This window comes from Mauremys reevesii, linkage group 1 (genome assembly GCF_016161935.1).
Source record: "Mauremys reevesii isolate NIE-2019 linkage group 1, ASM1616193v1, whole genome shotgun sequence".
Classification (NCBI taxonomy): domain Eukaryota; kingdom Metazoa; phylum Chordata; order Testudines; family Geoemydidae; genus Mauremys; species Mauremys reevesii.
Window position 1 is genome coordinate 195,894,204 of NC_052623.1, and position 16,161 is coordinate 195,910,364.

General features: G+C 40.2%; 1 protein-coding gene across 2 annotated transcripts in view; it reads right to left on the minus strand.

Annotated features, from left to right (window-relative positions):
• Window positions 1-16,161, minus strand: part of CD96 (CD96 molecule) — a 40,696-nt gene that overhangs the window by 17,380 nt on the left and 7,155 nt on the right. For both annotated transcript variants that reach the window (XM_039520837.1, XM_039520836.1), the window contains exons 3-8: window positions 11,846-11,958; window positions 10,001-10,226; window positions 6,144-6,199; window positions 2,940-3,030; window positions 2,405-2,587; window positions 974-1,027 (exon numbers count right to left, since the gene is read on the minus strand). In XM_039520837.1, the coding sequence (XP_039376771.1) occupies window positions 974-1,027; window positions 2,405-2,587; window positions 2,940-3,030; window positions 6,144-6,199; window positions 10,001-10,226; window positions 11,846-11,958 (723 nt within the window). The remainder of the gene's footprint in view (window positions 1-973; window positions 1,028-2,404; window positions 2,588-2,939; window positions 3,031-6,143; window positions 6,200-10,000; window positions 10,227-11,845; window positions 11,959-16,161) is intronic.

Sequence of the window (16,161 nt, forward strand, 5' to 3'; positions counted from 1 at the left end):
GACAAGATATTGGGCTAGATGGACCATTGGTCTGACCTAGTATGGTCATTCTTATGTTCTTAAATTTAATATAACCCATACCCGGATTAGACGAATGACTTAACAGCAGCACTTTTCATGACCATTTAAGTGTTCACTGCCTCTCACACCATTGGCCTGCAAGGGCACTGGACACTCCTTTTTCCAAGTTCAATATGCACCGATTCTTCTATATACATACAGACTTACATAGACACATACATATATACATACAGGCAGATCACTCAACAAATCACTGAAATGTAGTCATCTCTAGTGTGGAACACACTGGAGTATTTGCTCCAACAATACTACTCAACAGCAGCAAGGTTTGGGGACGTGAAGAATAATTTGTCTAGCTGAAACTATCAGCAGAACTGACAGTGACAGAAAGCAAGAATTTGGTCAAAACAGATGCCTGAATTAACAAGCAGACTGTTGTGAAATGTGCCATCAACTCTTTAAAAATCACAAGTGTATAGGACCTCGATAGTGTGCCTAATCACATGAATGAAATGTTGTTAATAGCACAGTAGCCACCTAATGTTCTTCTCAGGCATCAGTTCAATACTGAGAGCCACCTATTCAACTGCCAACCCAAACTTCCAGAAGCACCTTCAGTGATCCTTAAAATACCTCCCATTCAAAGAGTAAGTAGGCTCCCTTCTGCTTAGCTTATGAGAATTAGCTATGATAGATCACAGCTCAAAATGGTGCAACTATGATGGTAGCACCACAATTAAGTCTTTTGTTATTTTCTGAACTTCTGATAATTGCACAAAAGCAGAGTATTCTAACTATGCTGTTCAGTCCATCCAGAAATGCTATGGCAAGTTTGGGTGCCCACTATTCCAGCAGGAAAACAGAGCATTAGAAACTTGTGCATGTATATGGGCGCACCAGTTGGAAAACAAACAACACAGTACTAAATATAGTGAAGAGTAATTTATCTTACCTTTTGTAGCTGTGGTTGTAAAAGCTGGAAATGGCCCTTTGTTATATACATGGCCTGGGAATAGCCAAATAAAATCAGTTCTTAAATAAGACAATAAACTTGTGTTTATAATAAGATCTTAAAAATAATTCACTTGTGGCGTGCCACAAGGTAAAAGCATCACATTGCAGCTATCTCAGTACCACTATGATTTTTCCTTTTTAAAAAAAACTCGTAAGTTTTTGCATAGAGGAGCACTATGTTGGTATTAGTCAATCCTATAGTCAAGTTTGGAAATCCTTGATTGGATTGATTGTTGATACAACTTCACTGTGGGGCTGACATTATCAATATTTGGGGTTTTAAAAGAAGATTACTTTAAAAAAATCTTTTCAGTTATTTTAAATTATATACATCTGACAATCCCTCCACACACTTATCTCCCCTGCAGAAACCTTTCAGAATGGCTGAGATTTGAATCTTGGCATGTAAACATTCTTCACTGGGAAGCACACCCAGAACTAAATGTGACCAACACTGGCTGCAAAGCAACAAAGTCATTAACATTTGAAAGTTAAGACTGGACATACATAGGAGGAATTGGTCACTAAGGAATGAATCATGTCCCCATCACAGCGACAAATACAAAGTCTGTGCACTAGGGAGGAACGAGGGTGGCAGAGAAACAGTGCACATGCATCTGAGTGCCAGTGGACTGCTACCCCTTCCTTAATTACGGAGTGGGAAAAGAGATGCCCCACAGCCATTACAGCATCCCCAGGAATGCAGTTACTCTCTAGGCTGCTATGACCCCATGTCCATGAAGGCTTTCAACTACGTAATGCAGGGCAGTTCCCCATTCATCTCCCACAATAGTGGAATCCAAGGCACCCAGCTGGTGTTAATGGAATGCAGAGGGGGCTCCACCCATCCTACCTATTGGTTTGACTGTCTTCAGAGCCTTTTTCATCCCTTACTCTCACTGCACATAATCTGGCCTTAACTCTCAGAGGTTTGACTTTCCAGACAGCTTCACTGCGCACATGCATGCCTTTCCCCAGGAGTGCACACTGAAAAGTGCTTGTTAATAATAATGTACTGGTGCCTTGTAGCTAAGCCAGTGTATACTGTGTATACTATACAGTGTAGCTCAAGACTGTAGCAAGCAGTGGTGTAAGAGTAAATGGAATGAGTTTCCTTCCACATGTGCGGAAGCCAACTTTTTTTTTAAGCTGTTGTAGTTTATATTTGACAGATCTTTAGCACAGTTAAGGTCTTACCTTGAAACTGCGCATGCAGTATTGCCTGACACATGCTCATGTAAGTGTTATACATACAATATTGTATTTCCCTGAGCCTGGTATTTTTTTTCTTTAAGTTACAGAAAGCTCAATGCATTCTGTGCTCTGAATATTTTAGATTTCAGATGTGTCATAATTAAAGATGACTTACCAGAAGAAATTACTATTTCTCCAGATGAAATATTCCACGTTTTATTCCCTTGGAAGGGAAAACTACACATGCACCAGAAAGTCTGATTAGTGTCTGACTGGTTTGTAGTTTGTATCTTCAGTATTGATCTCAATTCATAGAAACCTTCACCATCTTTTAGATTTTCAGCTTCAATAGATATTCCTGAAAGTAAGATGGAAAAGCCATTAGTCCTTCTTTTATGCCCTGTCCCATAAATCAGAACTGTGCAAAATGCTAGCTCTGAAAAACAAACTCATACAGCTTAAGGTTTCTTAACTCAGATCTGGTACAAAGATTTAATCAGATAAACATGACTGTTCCAAGTTGTCATTTCCATGAATGGAATTGTTGCAAGGGAGCCATCACTGCTTGTCAGCTGTTCTTCACTGGAAGTAGGGATGTTCCTTCTGCACTGAAACGAGTACCCACAACCCTCCACCTAACATGCATAATGCAGCACCAATTGTTTTTCTTTTGGCTTATAAGAATATTATTTCTGATTAACATTTATTACCTCCAAATTGGTCTTTAAGAATCTCTCCATCCACATACCATGTGAGGCTCGGCTTGGGAAATGCCTTCCTTACAATACAGATAAGACTAGCCTATAGGATAGTAAGAATAAGTCAAGTTATTAGTCTAAACATTTCTGACTTGATTCGCATTACTGAAATATTCATTAAAAAAATAATAAAAAATTGTACTAACATATTGCCCATTCCCATTTAGTAACAATCATTTACTTCTCTTTTAGGATGATGATATTTCTTATCTAGTTCTTTCTATTTCTAAAGTGAAGGTAAGATTTATCAAGCTCAAGGGACTGCTAAATGGAATGTATAATCATTTCACCCTCAATATAGATCTTTGAGTGAAAGCTGGGCCAGGTTGGGAGGATTTAAATTCATTATCCAATTCTGTTAGTGGCTTGAGAGAGATGAGATGGTGTTCTCAGTACTGTTCCTAGCAGATAGATAGATATCCATATTAAAAAAAAACCCAAAAAACAATTGTATAAGGAAAGAATTCAGCTAGGTCCAGACAATGCACTAAAGAAAAAGGGAAGTTTAGGGCACTGCCTCCTTTATTTCAGATATCCTGATAGGTCCTCAGAAAGACTGCCTGGCACAAGGATGTGCCAAGTACATAGAACTAGCTATCATAGAACTGGGCACACGTATGTCAAAGACTACAGAGACACCATAAGCCTATGTGTTGCACCCTACGTGGAACAGCAAAGGACAAAGCATACTTACTCCCAAGCATATGACACATTTACCCCCTAATTGGGTTTCGTGGCAGCCAATAAAAGGCAAAGACTGGGTAGACCTGAAGATTGGACTAGCCTCTCTCTAGAGGGGGTGCCTCCACATTGGGGCATAGACATATCAATGGACAGTGAGCATGTGGAGCCTCATCATGCCAGTGCTGCCTGTGCATTGCACTAGATGAATTTTGTTGTAACATTTTGAAGTGCTAAAGGAAGCTCAGCCTTCTTCTACTTTAAAAGTAAGAAGCTTCTTTTATTATGGGGTAGCCACACACGACACATCCATCCCTTCTGAAGAAAGCAAGGCATGTAAATTGACACCAAATGCGTCACAATGGTTACAAACCACACATTCAGGATGGAGACTGAAATATTTTTCTTGTCATAAGTCATCTCTGAAATCATGCTGTACTTGATTTTTTTCCTTCTGTTCTCCTCACAGCCCTTTGTCCTTTCTTAACTATAATCTCATTTATCAGTGCTTCTTAATGGCAAGTTCTGTCCAGACTGGATTTTATTCCTTTGGGGGGCTAAAACAGAGGAGGAAGGTGTTCAATATTTGGAGGGGGCGGGAGAAGAAGTAAAACCTCTTGAAAATAAGCAGAATGGTGCAAACGAGACTGTGGTATTGAAAATTCAGCACTGAAATAGGTCATGGGGGAAATGATGACAGTTCTATGCATTGTGTCTGACATGTGGCTAATCTGAAAGCAGGATGGATGTGGCTTATGTAGGTTAGAACAGACTCTTCAGTTCACAGAACTTATTTCAGGTGTCTACATATCAAAAGGTTAAAACTGGCTGGTCAAAAATTATGCAGACAGATTTCATGAGAATGCTGTCATCAGTTGGTCATTGGGCGACTGATCCGTTTTATACTAAATATGATCTGAGGTGTAAGATTTGGGTAAAGATTCCGCTGACAACATGAGCCATGTGCCCTAGCTACATTACTGTGGGCAGAGGGTAGTGATAGATGGAGAGATGTGCCTTAGAAACTCAGCAGGGCTGCCAGTAGGCAACGAGTGTGGCAATTTAAGACTCAGGATGCACTTTTCAAACATAAGTCGTGGTATTGTGTCACCTCTACATGGACACCTCCACCTTAATCTTGGCAGAGGCGGTGAGTTGTATGGGCCCGTGGTGCCCAAGCTCCAGCAATATTCAGGGCCTGGGGGCCCGGCTCAACCAGTGTTTGGGGCCGGGTCTCTCCCACGGCCTCGCCTGCCAGCTGGGGGTAGCCAGGACTGGTCGGAGCCCAAGGGAAGTTAGAGTAGCTAAAGGGCTGTTTCAACTTGCACTGGCTGGTAAAAAAGCCCCAGGGGGACTGTTACATAACTGGAAACAACTTGAGTACAAAGTGGAATTCCAGCTCCTTTTAAAAAAATACTGATTCCACAACCACTTTTGCCTAGCTGTGCTCAGTGACGTGGCAAACATGCTATTCAATGTCTTTAGGCAGTACTACTCCCAGCACGCTAGTGCCTGCAGTTCATACAATCAGCTGGCTTTCCAGGAATCTATCCATGTGGAAAGACAATCTCCCTGCCTCCTTCCACCAGCAGATAACAGAAGGAAATGTGATTGGCTAACACAATAATTGAGTTATGAGTTTTCTATAATTGGAACATCGCTGTTGCAAGAACCTAGGGTTAGGCTTAAAATCTCAAGGAAAAACTGAGCTTCACACCAATTTCTAAAGTGTTTTCAATGATTTGGGATGGAGGCTAACGTAGCTGGGGAAAAACAGCAGCCTCATCTCGATCAATCCAGTGACAAATTCACCAGGCAGACTTGCTGAAATTCTTCTTTCGCCCAAGAGGCCCACTAGCAAAGGATTTGGATTTGCGTTTTGTCTATTTTTCACAAGCTTACCGGTTCTGTTATCTCTGATTTTGTTCGTGCTCATCTCCCCTTACCCTACACCCCCAAAAGGCCATGCAGAATTGTTCCCTACAGTAAACACCAAACTTTGGTATTTTGCCTCATCTCATTTTTACCCTACCAACAATAAATGTTAATCAACCATTAGTAGCTAATTATTCAAGTGATTTGGGGAACTTCCACCAGTTCCCCTGTGAGGCTGTTCCACAGCCAAATAGAGCTTTCTATAAAGACATTTTTCCCTGATAAACAGCCTCAATTTTCCTTTGTTCAGTTTCTTATCACCAAAACTGCTAGTAATATCCTCTTGGATCATCCTCAACAACTCCCTCCCTATGAAGGTGCAGTTAAGCATCAACGTACTTACTCTTGCAAAAATGTTCTGGGTTTTTTTACAATCAGTAGCAGGCAATAGTTGTTCTTTATGTCTAGTTAAAGCACACTGCTCCAAACCAATACGCTGGTTCACTAATAGCTCAGATGAACGAACATGAAATACTGAACTTAAATCACTGATGTGACTTCCTGTGGTCCCTGAGCATTCTGTCAGTTCTAATCACTCACCTCCCTAATGCTGCCACTGGAATTATTTTGGAGGGTAATGGAGATTTCCGGCTTGGCTGAAAAGCAAATAAAATACATGTTAACGAAACTGACAGCAATAACCACAGTAATTTAGCTTCTCGGAAGAGTCTTAGTATTGTCTTTCCTAAAATTGATACCAAGATCAACATATGCCTTTTTTATAATGACTACACACGTGTTGTTAGTACACACTAAATACTGATGAAGCGGGGAAGAGGCTGACACTTAGGATATACTAGAAGTAGCAATTACAAGATCTGTAACATATCTTACTGTTTTTAATGATCCTAGTATCTGAGACATATGTACTCAAGAAATTCATTCATAACATCTTATATACAGAATGACGATGGTCATAGCCACAGGAGGAGGAAGACTAGGACCATTTTCTTGCCATCGATGTACTTCATTTGAGTACAGGTGACTATACTAACATGAGCTTGCATATATTTTTAAGCCTGTCTAAATGATTTTTTTTCTTTTTAAAACAAGTCACTGAATTATCATTCAAAAATAAAAGGTGCATTCTTGCACCAGGGAATGTTCAGGTCACTAATAAAGTCTAAGGACTTATTGGTTTAGTTATCAACCCTTCAGACAGATTGTGGCTAGTGAACAATGAACCTCAAAAGATTTGGACTAAACCCCTCCAAAATTAAATGCGTATCTCAACCGTACCTTACTCTCTAGCCCTCTTTTGACTGCAAAACTGGACTAGAAATCTCAGGTAACCAAGGGTTTCTTCTGAGAATTTTGGTTCTTCCTATTTTCTGCTTACATCTTTCCAGATTTCAGCTGTGTTGCCTTTACTCTCTATCCCAAAAAGTTTGCCCAGGTCACCTCTATAGCACTATGGCATTACTTCACTGAGGAATTCTGCCCACATCTGTCTGTCACATCAGAATAATGCAAAGCTGTTGTGTTCAGATAAGCTCATCCACAACTTGGCTTTCTTTTGTCACATCTTATTGCTCTTGGAATCTTTTGCATGTGTATTCAGTTTTGCTGATTTGTTTTTCTTGGACTGGCTCAGGTTTTACTTTCAAGGGTTTGGGTATTGCTTGTGTTGTGTGTGACATGTTGCGGTTCGTTGGTTTTTCTGTTTTTTGGAGGGTTCTCGCTATTGTCTCTAGATATTGTACTGGGAGGCTGGTGCTTTTAGATATTCTGCTTCTTACCATAGCTTTAACTAGGCAGCACAGCAGAATGAACAACAACGGGCTGGGAAGAAAACAGCCACACTTTTTCAAACCTCAGAAATTTTGAATATTGGGTGAAGATCAGGCCAGAATTTATTATATCTTAGCCATTTTTGCCCACTTCCCTTGTATATATTAATTTTAAATCATAGCTGGACACATTTTTTCCCAAGTCCATGTTGGTTTCTGGCCATGCTATTTTCTCTGTTTCATGATATTATGTTTAGTATGCAACTATTCAATCCTGCATCTACAGGAAAAGGAATTTTCCATCTAACTTCTAAGCTTCTATTAATTGTTTGGCATCCATTTAGCTTTCTAGGATCTTTACAGATGTTTTGGGACCAGGAGGAATTCAGTATCTAGCACAGTGATTTCTGCTGTTGGACTTTTATTTGACTGGTCAATCATTGGCAAGTTAAACTTGAAAAACAACAATTCTCGCTAACTTAACTCAGAGCACTCAGTTCGAGAAAAGGCACGTTCACTATGCACATAGTTCCAGAAGTCTTCTATTAACGCCCCTCAACTGCTTATTGATGTTTTACAGGGCATGAGGGGGAGTGCTAGATAAATCCATCAGGTCCCTGGCTTTGCTTTTATATCATATCTTACTTGAACTGTAACATAGACCCATTATAAACACTTAATTGCTATCATTGACTCTTACACACAGGGTCATAGTCTCTGCTGTGCCAAGTTAGAACGGGACACAGCAGTGAGATGGGGAGGGCTGTTAGGGAGAAAGCTACAGCTCCCTCATTCTCTGTCCAGCTCCAGTGCAGTATCCATAGTGGAGGGGCTGCTGCAACCTGAGATGGCTAGTTGTCATCCCCAAGTGACCATATGAGATCTGGGGACTGCTGAATTGGTGTGCTATGGCCACTCCCCCTGCTTGCCCCATCCCAGCTCCTATGCTAGGAATGAATGATGCCTATTAGGGACTCTAATAGCAATAATTGTATTCAGTCTCTGCTCCTTCTGCACCATGTCTGAGGTGTAAAAGGAGAACAGCTGGACAGAGTGTATCCCATAGTATTGTATACAGCACATATACCGACACTGCTCTCAGGTAATAAAAATATAGTCATACACATGCACGATAGTGGAGGAGAAAGGAGAGTGAACACTAGTCTTTTCACCTGATAAAATATTAAATATAAACAAGGGGAAAGAGAAGCAAGCTTCAGTCCCTCTGATCTGCACTCTGTTTGCCTTCTGAACATGTGTGACTAAGATTTGAGAGACCTCAAGTCAGCTTCTGAATCCCCCTCCAACCTTTCTGCCGACTGGGAACCAGGAGGGGAAGAGTGCCCAAGACAGAAGCTATATAAGGCACTGTGCCCTTCTCCTCCAGTCCAATTGCTGGGGATTGGGCTGAGGCTACTGCAGGGCCCTCAAAGAGCATAACAAAAGGTTTTGGTTTGTCTAGTTTATTCTGAAGTCTGCTCTGCTTCAGCCCCCTCCCATTTCCTGCTAACATGCTGGTGTACGTGTCTCTGTGCACAGCCACCCTGACACAAGTTTACATGAACAGCAAGCAAAGGATATTAATGTCTAACTTATCATATGCAGAACAAGGGGCTATTCTAATTGCAGTGGTTTCAATACTTTTCAGTGCTCAAGAGACTATCCAGGTTACACTAATTATTTGTCAAATGTCACTTTTTAAACGTAAAAGCCATTTCTGATTCACACAAGCACAAGAGGAAATCTCAAACCATCAACTTCTATTTTTGTGTCTCACCTCAGCGTGTTACAGCCCAAAAGTTTCCTTTTTTGAAAAATATTGCTTCCTGCTGAATCTTTGCATTCTGAGCATCGGCCCAGTGTGAGATGTGTTGAGACTCCTGAGAGCAGGTGGTTATATAATGGATATGTTGACAGCACCTCCACAAGATGCTCATTCATTTTAGCAACCCTGGAGTTGTACCTTCAAAGACTCAGTGTACTATAAGCAAATTAATCCCTCTCAATTCCCCATGTCTTTGACACAGCAAACAGTGCTGTCCACTTGTATTTCAGCAGTAGATTTCCTACACTGTTTGAAACAGAACAGACCATGATTTGACAAAATAGTGATATGGGATGCCTCATTTTGTGGGTGCCCAGTCTGTGACAACTTAAGGCTCTGATTTTCAGAGGGTGCATGGATCAGTAATTTTCTGAGAATCAGGCCCTTTTAATGTGTTTCAGGTTAGGCCTTAAAAAAAAAAAAGCACCCAAAATCACTAATCACTTACTAAAATCTTAGCCGTGATATATAATTGAACTGGTCATAAGCCAGTAAGGGCTACAATTTTATATGATCTCAGTAACAAGGGCACAATGAGCTTGACTGTGAATGTGCATGAATGCCCAGCTGTTACCATGCAAACTTGCACATACAGATGAGCTACTTACACACCTGTTTGCATGTTGAGTGTCTATTTGTATACCCAGTAAGGTACTTTCCACAGACTCGTTCCTCCGTGTTGCAGGTGTTGGCACCAATTATTGGAAATTTGGTCTTAAATGTTTGTTAAGAAATGTGGATTTATTTTCTGAAGTAATTCACAAGAACAAAATGGCTGTCTGTGTAACAAGAATCACAAGTCTTTATAATGCAAAAAGGAAGAGTTGTCATAAACCGCTTACCAAATACTTTCACTTTGGTGATGTTCGTCAGGATTCTTTCAGGATGGTACATCACACGGCAAGAGAACACCTTGCCATCGTCAACAATTTTGATTGGGGAAATCTTTAGTGCATTGTCTGGACCTAGCTGAATTCTTTCCTTATACAATAGGCTATCAGTCTTATTCACATCCTGGTGGTAGAACTCTTTGATTATAAGAGTTGTTCCTTCACGTCCATTTTCCCCCTGTTTAAAACACAGACAGATGTTTCTTTCAGTCACAAACTCCTCCCTCCCTCCATCACAACCATTTCCTTCTCACCTTCTTTGAGTCAAAGCGTCAGGGATCATTCTAGGGTTGCAACATTTAAGCTTAGCACTCATATAGCCTTTTCAATTCCTGGATCTCAGAGCATGTCACAAAAATGGTCATGATCTCCATTTTACATATGGAGGAAATAGACACAGAGTAGCTGGTTGAGAAGATTATGATCAAGTCTCCTGAATTGTAGTCCTGTGGCTTAGACATGAACCACATTGTGTCCTTCCCACCTACAGCTACCCTTCCACACAGTGTTGAGCAACTTTAGCACATTTAAGACTAGAGAAAAATTAGAGACTTCTCTTAATCTTTTGATTTTTTTTTATTTCTAGTTGCACCAAACTAATTGAAAAGCCGAACTTCATCATCTTTTTTGACTCCTGTGCGCCAGAGCTAGTAGCAATGCCTATAGTTAAGATTGATTCCCTTTCTCTGTGCATTTGTACACACACAATCTCAACATGTGCCATGTACTTGCACAGTCTGAAATGAAGAACCTTTGCTCTTTTTTCCGATTTATAGTTTGAATTAACATCACCAAATATAAATTAGCACAATGTGAAGACTTGCCCTACAAAATTTCTAAGTTTAGGATACATGTAGTATAAGGTGATCCAAACTGATAGCCAAAGGGGCTAGAGCCACTGGAGAAAATAAAACTTATGCTTATATTTGAAGGTCAGATTAACAAAGACACTATCAATTAGAGGTTTTCAAGAGTAACCGGTGCCAACAGATATAAACCCCCAAAAGAACAAACAAGGTACAGAAATTAATGAGCAGTGCCAAGGACGTAGTTTGCTCATTTTCATCTCTGAACTACTGAAAGTAATCTTACAAGACAAAGTTGGAAAAAATAGAAAGATTCCTGCAAAAAGTAACATGCAATGCATAAAATAACTTGTTCAACTCCAAGCCAAGAGCTTCTAAACTTGTTTTGTATGTGGTTTCACATGCCTAGGCAACTGTGTTTGAGAGCTCTTTTGTTCTCCCCATTCTTAAATTGAAAGTTAGCAGCGAGCAAAAATATCCATATGTAGTCTCACTTTCTGTTTCTGAAATCACCAGATACATTACTTATCAAACAACCAGTACATTATGAGATAACCCTGCATGATGTTGAACATTTGGTAGTGCTCCAACAAAGCAAGAATTTAACAACTTTAAAAAAAAATGATGCAGAGTTTTTTTTTTTTAATTTGGTTATTCAATTTACCAATTTCTCTACCCTTTCCAACACTCTTTTTGGTTTCAATTATTTTGTGAAAAATTAAACCACCATAGCAATGTTTTTTCTTTGTTCTCTAACACACTGTTTCCAGTGATATGTATGCTGCTTGTCAACTGTGGAGACACTGCATTTCTAGCTTTTCCTCCCTGTTGTCACAGTCTGATGTTTACTCAGGTAGTAATATTACCTATACCTTTTGTCTAACAAACCTTTACTTTAACTGTTTGCAGTCCCTTGTGCAAAGTATAACATTTCTACTTGCTATGTTTTTTCCTTACTTTGTAACCAATAATGGAGGGTAGTTATACTTACCATTAGCCATTTCACAGGATATTTGGACAAATTTACAGAAGTCATGTTCTCAAGGCATGGAATTTCCAATGTTTCGTTTAATAGCATTTCCACGACCCTATAGTGCTTCTCATCTTTTATAATTGTGGCAAAAAACAAGAAGAAAATTATTAGCACAATATGTGGTGTGCTTTAAAACAAAACATACATTACTCTGCTGTTCCTATGCTGTTGATTGTTTAAACATTCCGTTAAAATACTTCCAAAGCACAGTAATCTTTTACAGACTTATTTGCTAACTGAAAACCACAGTCCCAATTCTGCAAGCAACCCTATGCCTGAAATTGCCATTGAGTTTAACAGGAATATTGTAATGGAGTAGTTGCAAAATAAATTCTGCTAGTTGTATAATCAAGATTTACTCTCAGAAGGAAAGGAGGAAAAAACTGAGTTTGTTCCTTCCTTCTGAGACACATAAGAGTCTGAAACTTCTAATTTCTTCTACTGGAATAAACCTTAACACTAATTTTTCCATTTTTGGTGCTTTTCATCTGAGGATCTCAAGGAGCTTTACAAACATTGAGTAAGCCTTGCATCATCTCATGTGAGTTAAATATTCTCCCTGTTTTACCAATGAGGAAAGAGACAGAGTTGTTAAGCAAGTTGATCCAGGTCACACAGACAGTGGCACAGCTGGAACTGGAGCACAGAACTCCTAACACCCCATCCTTTTTCTACCATTGAGTCTTTCTTTTTAATACAATCATGTTGTTTTTTTCCCTTCCTATAGCAGCTTTGCCCAGGAAAGTTTTGTTTAGTAATCACACAACAAAATTTAGATATGGATGCAACAGTCTGAGCACACATTCCTTCTCTCATAACAACAGTATACTTGAAATAGTAATAACTAGGGCTGTCAAGCAATTAAAAATTTAATCGCGATTAATCACACTGTTAAAGAATAATACAACACCATATATTTAAATTTTTGGATGTTTTCTAAAAATAGCTCAGTGGTTTGAGCACTGGTCTGCTGCTAAACCCAGGGTTGTGAGTTCAATCCTTGAGGGGACCACTTAGGGATCTGGGGCAAAAATCAGTACTTGGTCCTGCTAGTGAAGGCAGGGGGCTGGACTCGATGACCTTTCAAGGTCCCTTCCAGTTCTAGGAGATAGGTATATCTCCTATTATTATTATTAATTACCACACATAATAAAGTGTACAGTGCTCACTTTATGTTACTATTTTTTACTATGAATATTTGCACGGTAAAAAACAAAAGAAATAGTATTTTTTCAGTTCACCTAATACAAGTACTGTAGTGCAATCTCTTTATTGTGAAAGTGCAATTTACAAATGTAGAATTATGTACAAAAAAAACTGCACTCAAAAATAAAACAAACAATGTAAAACTTTAGAGCCTACAAGTCCACTCAGTCCTACTACTTGTTTAGCCAATCACTCAATTTTGTTTACATTTTCAGGAGATAATGCTGACAGCTTCTTATTTACAATCAGGGGCGGCTCTACGAATCCCGCCGCCCCAAGCAGGGCGGCGCGCCACGGGGCGCGCTCTGGCAGTGCCGGTCCCGTGGCTCCAGGGGACCTCTGGCAGACGTGCCTGCGGAGGTTCCGCTGGTCCCGCGGCTCCGGTGGAGCTTCCTCAGGCACGTCTGCGGGAAGGTCCACCCGAGCCGCGGGACCAGCGAACCCTCCGCAGTCATGCCTGCGGGAGGTCCCCCGAAGCTGCGGCTCCAGTGGACCTCCCGCAGGCATGACGGCGGAAGGTCCACCGGAGCCGGCTGCCGCCCTGCCGGCAAAATGCTGCCCCAAGCGCGCACTTGGCGCGCTGGGGTCTGGAGCCGGCCCTGTTTACAATGTCACCTGAAACTGACAACATGTGTTTGCATGGCACTGTTATAGTCGGCGTTGCCAGATGCGCTCAAGATTCATATGTGCCTTCATGCTTCAACCACTATTCCAGAGGACGTGTGTCCATGCTGATGACAGTTTTGCTTGATAACAATCCACAGCAGTATGGACTGACGTTCATTTTCATCATCTGAGTCAGATGTCACCAGCAGAAGGTTGATTTTCCTTTTTTGGTGGTTCGGCTCTGTCATTTCAGCATCAGAGTGTTGCTCTTTTAAGACTTTTGAAAGCATGCTCCACACCTCATCCCTCTCAGATTTTGGAAGACACTTCAGATTCTTAAACCTTGGGTTGAGTGCTGTAGCTATCTTTAGAAATCTCACATTGGTACCTTCTTTGCGTTTTGTCAAATATGCAGTGAAAGTGTTCTTAAAATGAACGACATGTACTGGGTCATCATCTGAGATTTCTATAACATGAAATATATGGCCAAATGTGGATAAAACAGAGAAGGAGACATACAATTCTCCCCCAAGGAGTTCAGTCACAAATTTAATTAACATATATTTTTTGTAATGATCATCATCAGCATGGAAGCATGCCTTCTGGAATGGTGGCTGAAGCATGAAGGGGCATACAAATGTTTAGCATATCTGGCACATAAATACCTTGCAATGCCAGTTTACAAAAAAGCCATGCAAATGCCTGTTTTCACTTTCAGGTGACGTTGTAAATAAGAAGAGGGCAGCATTATCCCCTGTAAATGTAAACAAACTTGTTTGTCTTAGCGATTGGCTGAATAAGAAATAGGACTGAGTGGACTTGTAAAACTTTAGAGCCTACATTGTTTTGTTTTTTGAGTGCAGTTATGTAACAAAATACCTACATTTGTAAGTTGCACTTTCACAATAAAGAGATTGCACTACAGTACTTGTATGAGGTGAATTGAAAAATACTATTTATTTTATCATTTTTACAGTGCAAATATTTGTAATAAAAATAATAATATAAAGTGAGCAGTGTACACTTTGTATTCTGTGTTGTACCTGAAATAAATATATTTGAAAATGTAGAAAAACATCCACAATATTTAATAAATTTCAATTGGTAGTCTATTGTTTAACATTGTGATTAAAAGTGTTATTAATCTCAATTTATTTTTAATCACAATTAATTTCTTTAATTAAAGTTAACTGTGATTAATCGACAGTCCTAGTAATAACTAAGTGTCTGCACTCAGCTTCTTTTCCGCCAATATTTTCCACCATAGTGTCCACACTTCAAGGCTGAAATACAGGCATTAAAGGGTAGAGCAATTATATAACTAACTAAATACAAATGTAGATCAAGAAATACAATCAAACACAAGATGCTTTTTTTTTTTTTTAAATGCTGAAGCTCTTCTCTGATGTATGGAGGTCAGACACCCATGCTAGTTTTATCAGTTCCCTCAGTGTCCCTGGATATGATTCCTGTCGTGGTGCTGCTGAATTGTCTGCAGGACCCGGTGGGGTGGATGGGATTGCTGAAGGTTAACTCCATTTGCTTCTCACAAGGTTCTGAAGATTCACTGTTCATCCTTCCTGAGGCTCTGCAGTGCAAGGTCACCACACCAGGCTGTTTTCTCTCCTGTTCCCCATGTTTCCTGGGCCAATAGAGGGGACTGACATATTTCAGTCTGCAGTATCAATGAACGGACTACTGTCAATTCTATTGCTCCTCCTAGATTCTGTTATCTTTGTATTTCCAGAGCCTGGATGAAACCCAGCTAGTTTAGGATCAATCCAGGCAATACAAAGGTGATGCTGGTAGACAGGTAAAAAGCATATTGTAGAAATGATAGGGATAAGCCTGCTTCCTATATATTGGTACATCATCACAAAATCTTATCTGTTCTGTTACTTTTCTCAGGTGACAGCAAAGGCCCACTGAACCTTTATAACTAATCACGGGGTTTGCAGTTCTTCATTCTAGTAAGGATTTTTCCCGTTTATCCATGCCCTTGTCACCTCCAGGCTGATGAATGATATATGGTCTACTTAGCAATGTCTTTGAAGGCCACCTGGAAGTGTTAGCTAGTACAAAATGCGGCCTTCTGCCTTTCCTATGGGAAGGCAATAGTGCACGCTGACTAGAAGTTCTTCAGCTCTGGAACTAGATTCCACTAGTAGATTCATCAAAGGTACATCTAGCTCACATAACCGTGTGCTAGACTTTTTCTTTTTGCTTTTCCTCAGTCACAGGTTCTTAGTCTACGTGGGCTCTCTGTGTCTGACAGTTGTCTGCAATGACAATTCTCACATTTGGAAGCGAAGTGCAGCGTTACAGCTGGCGAGGAGCCAGCGAGCAGCCCATGTCATGAAAGCACTGATTTGCAACCCTCAGAATGTTCTGCAGGAAGCTCAAAAGAGGAAGCTGTTATATGTATTTCAGTGGGGGAAGGACCACTCAAAAAGGTAAATGTC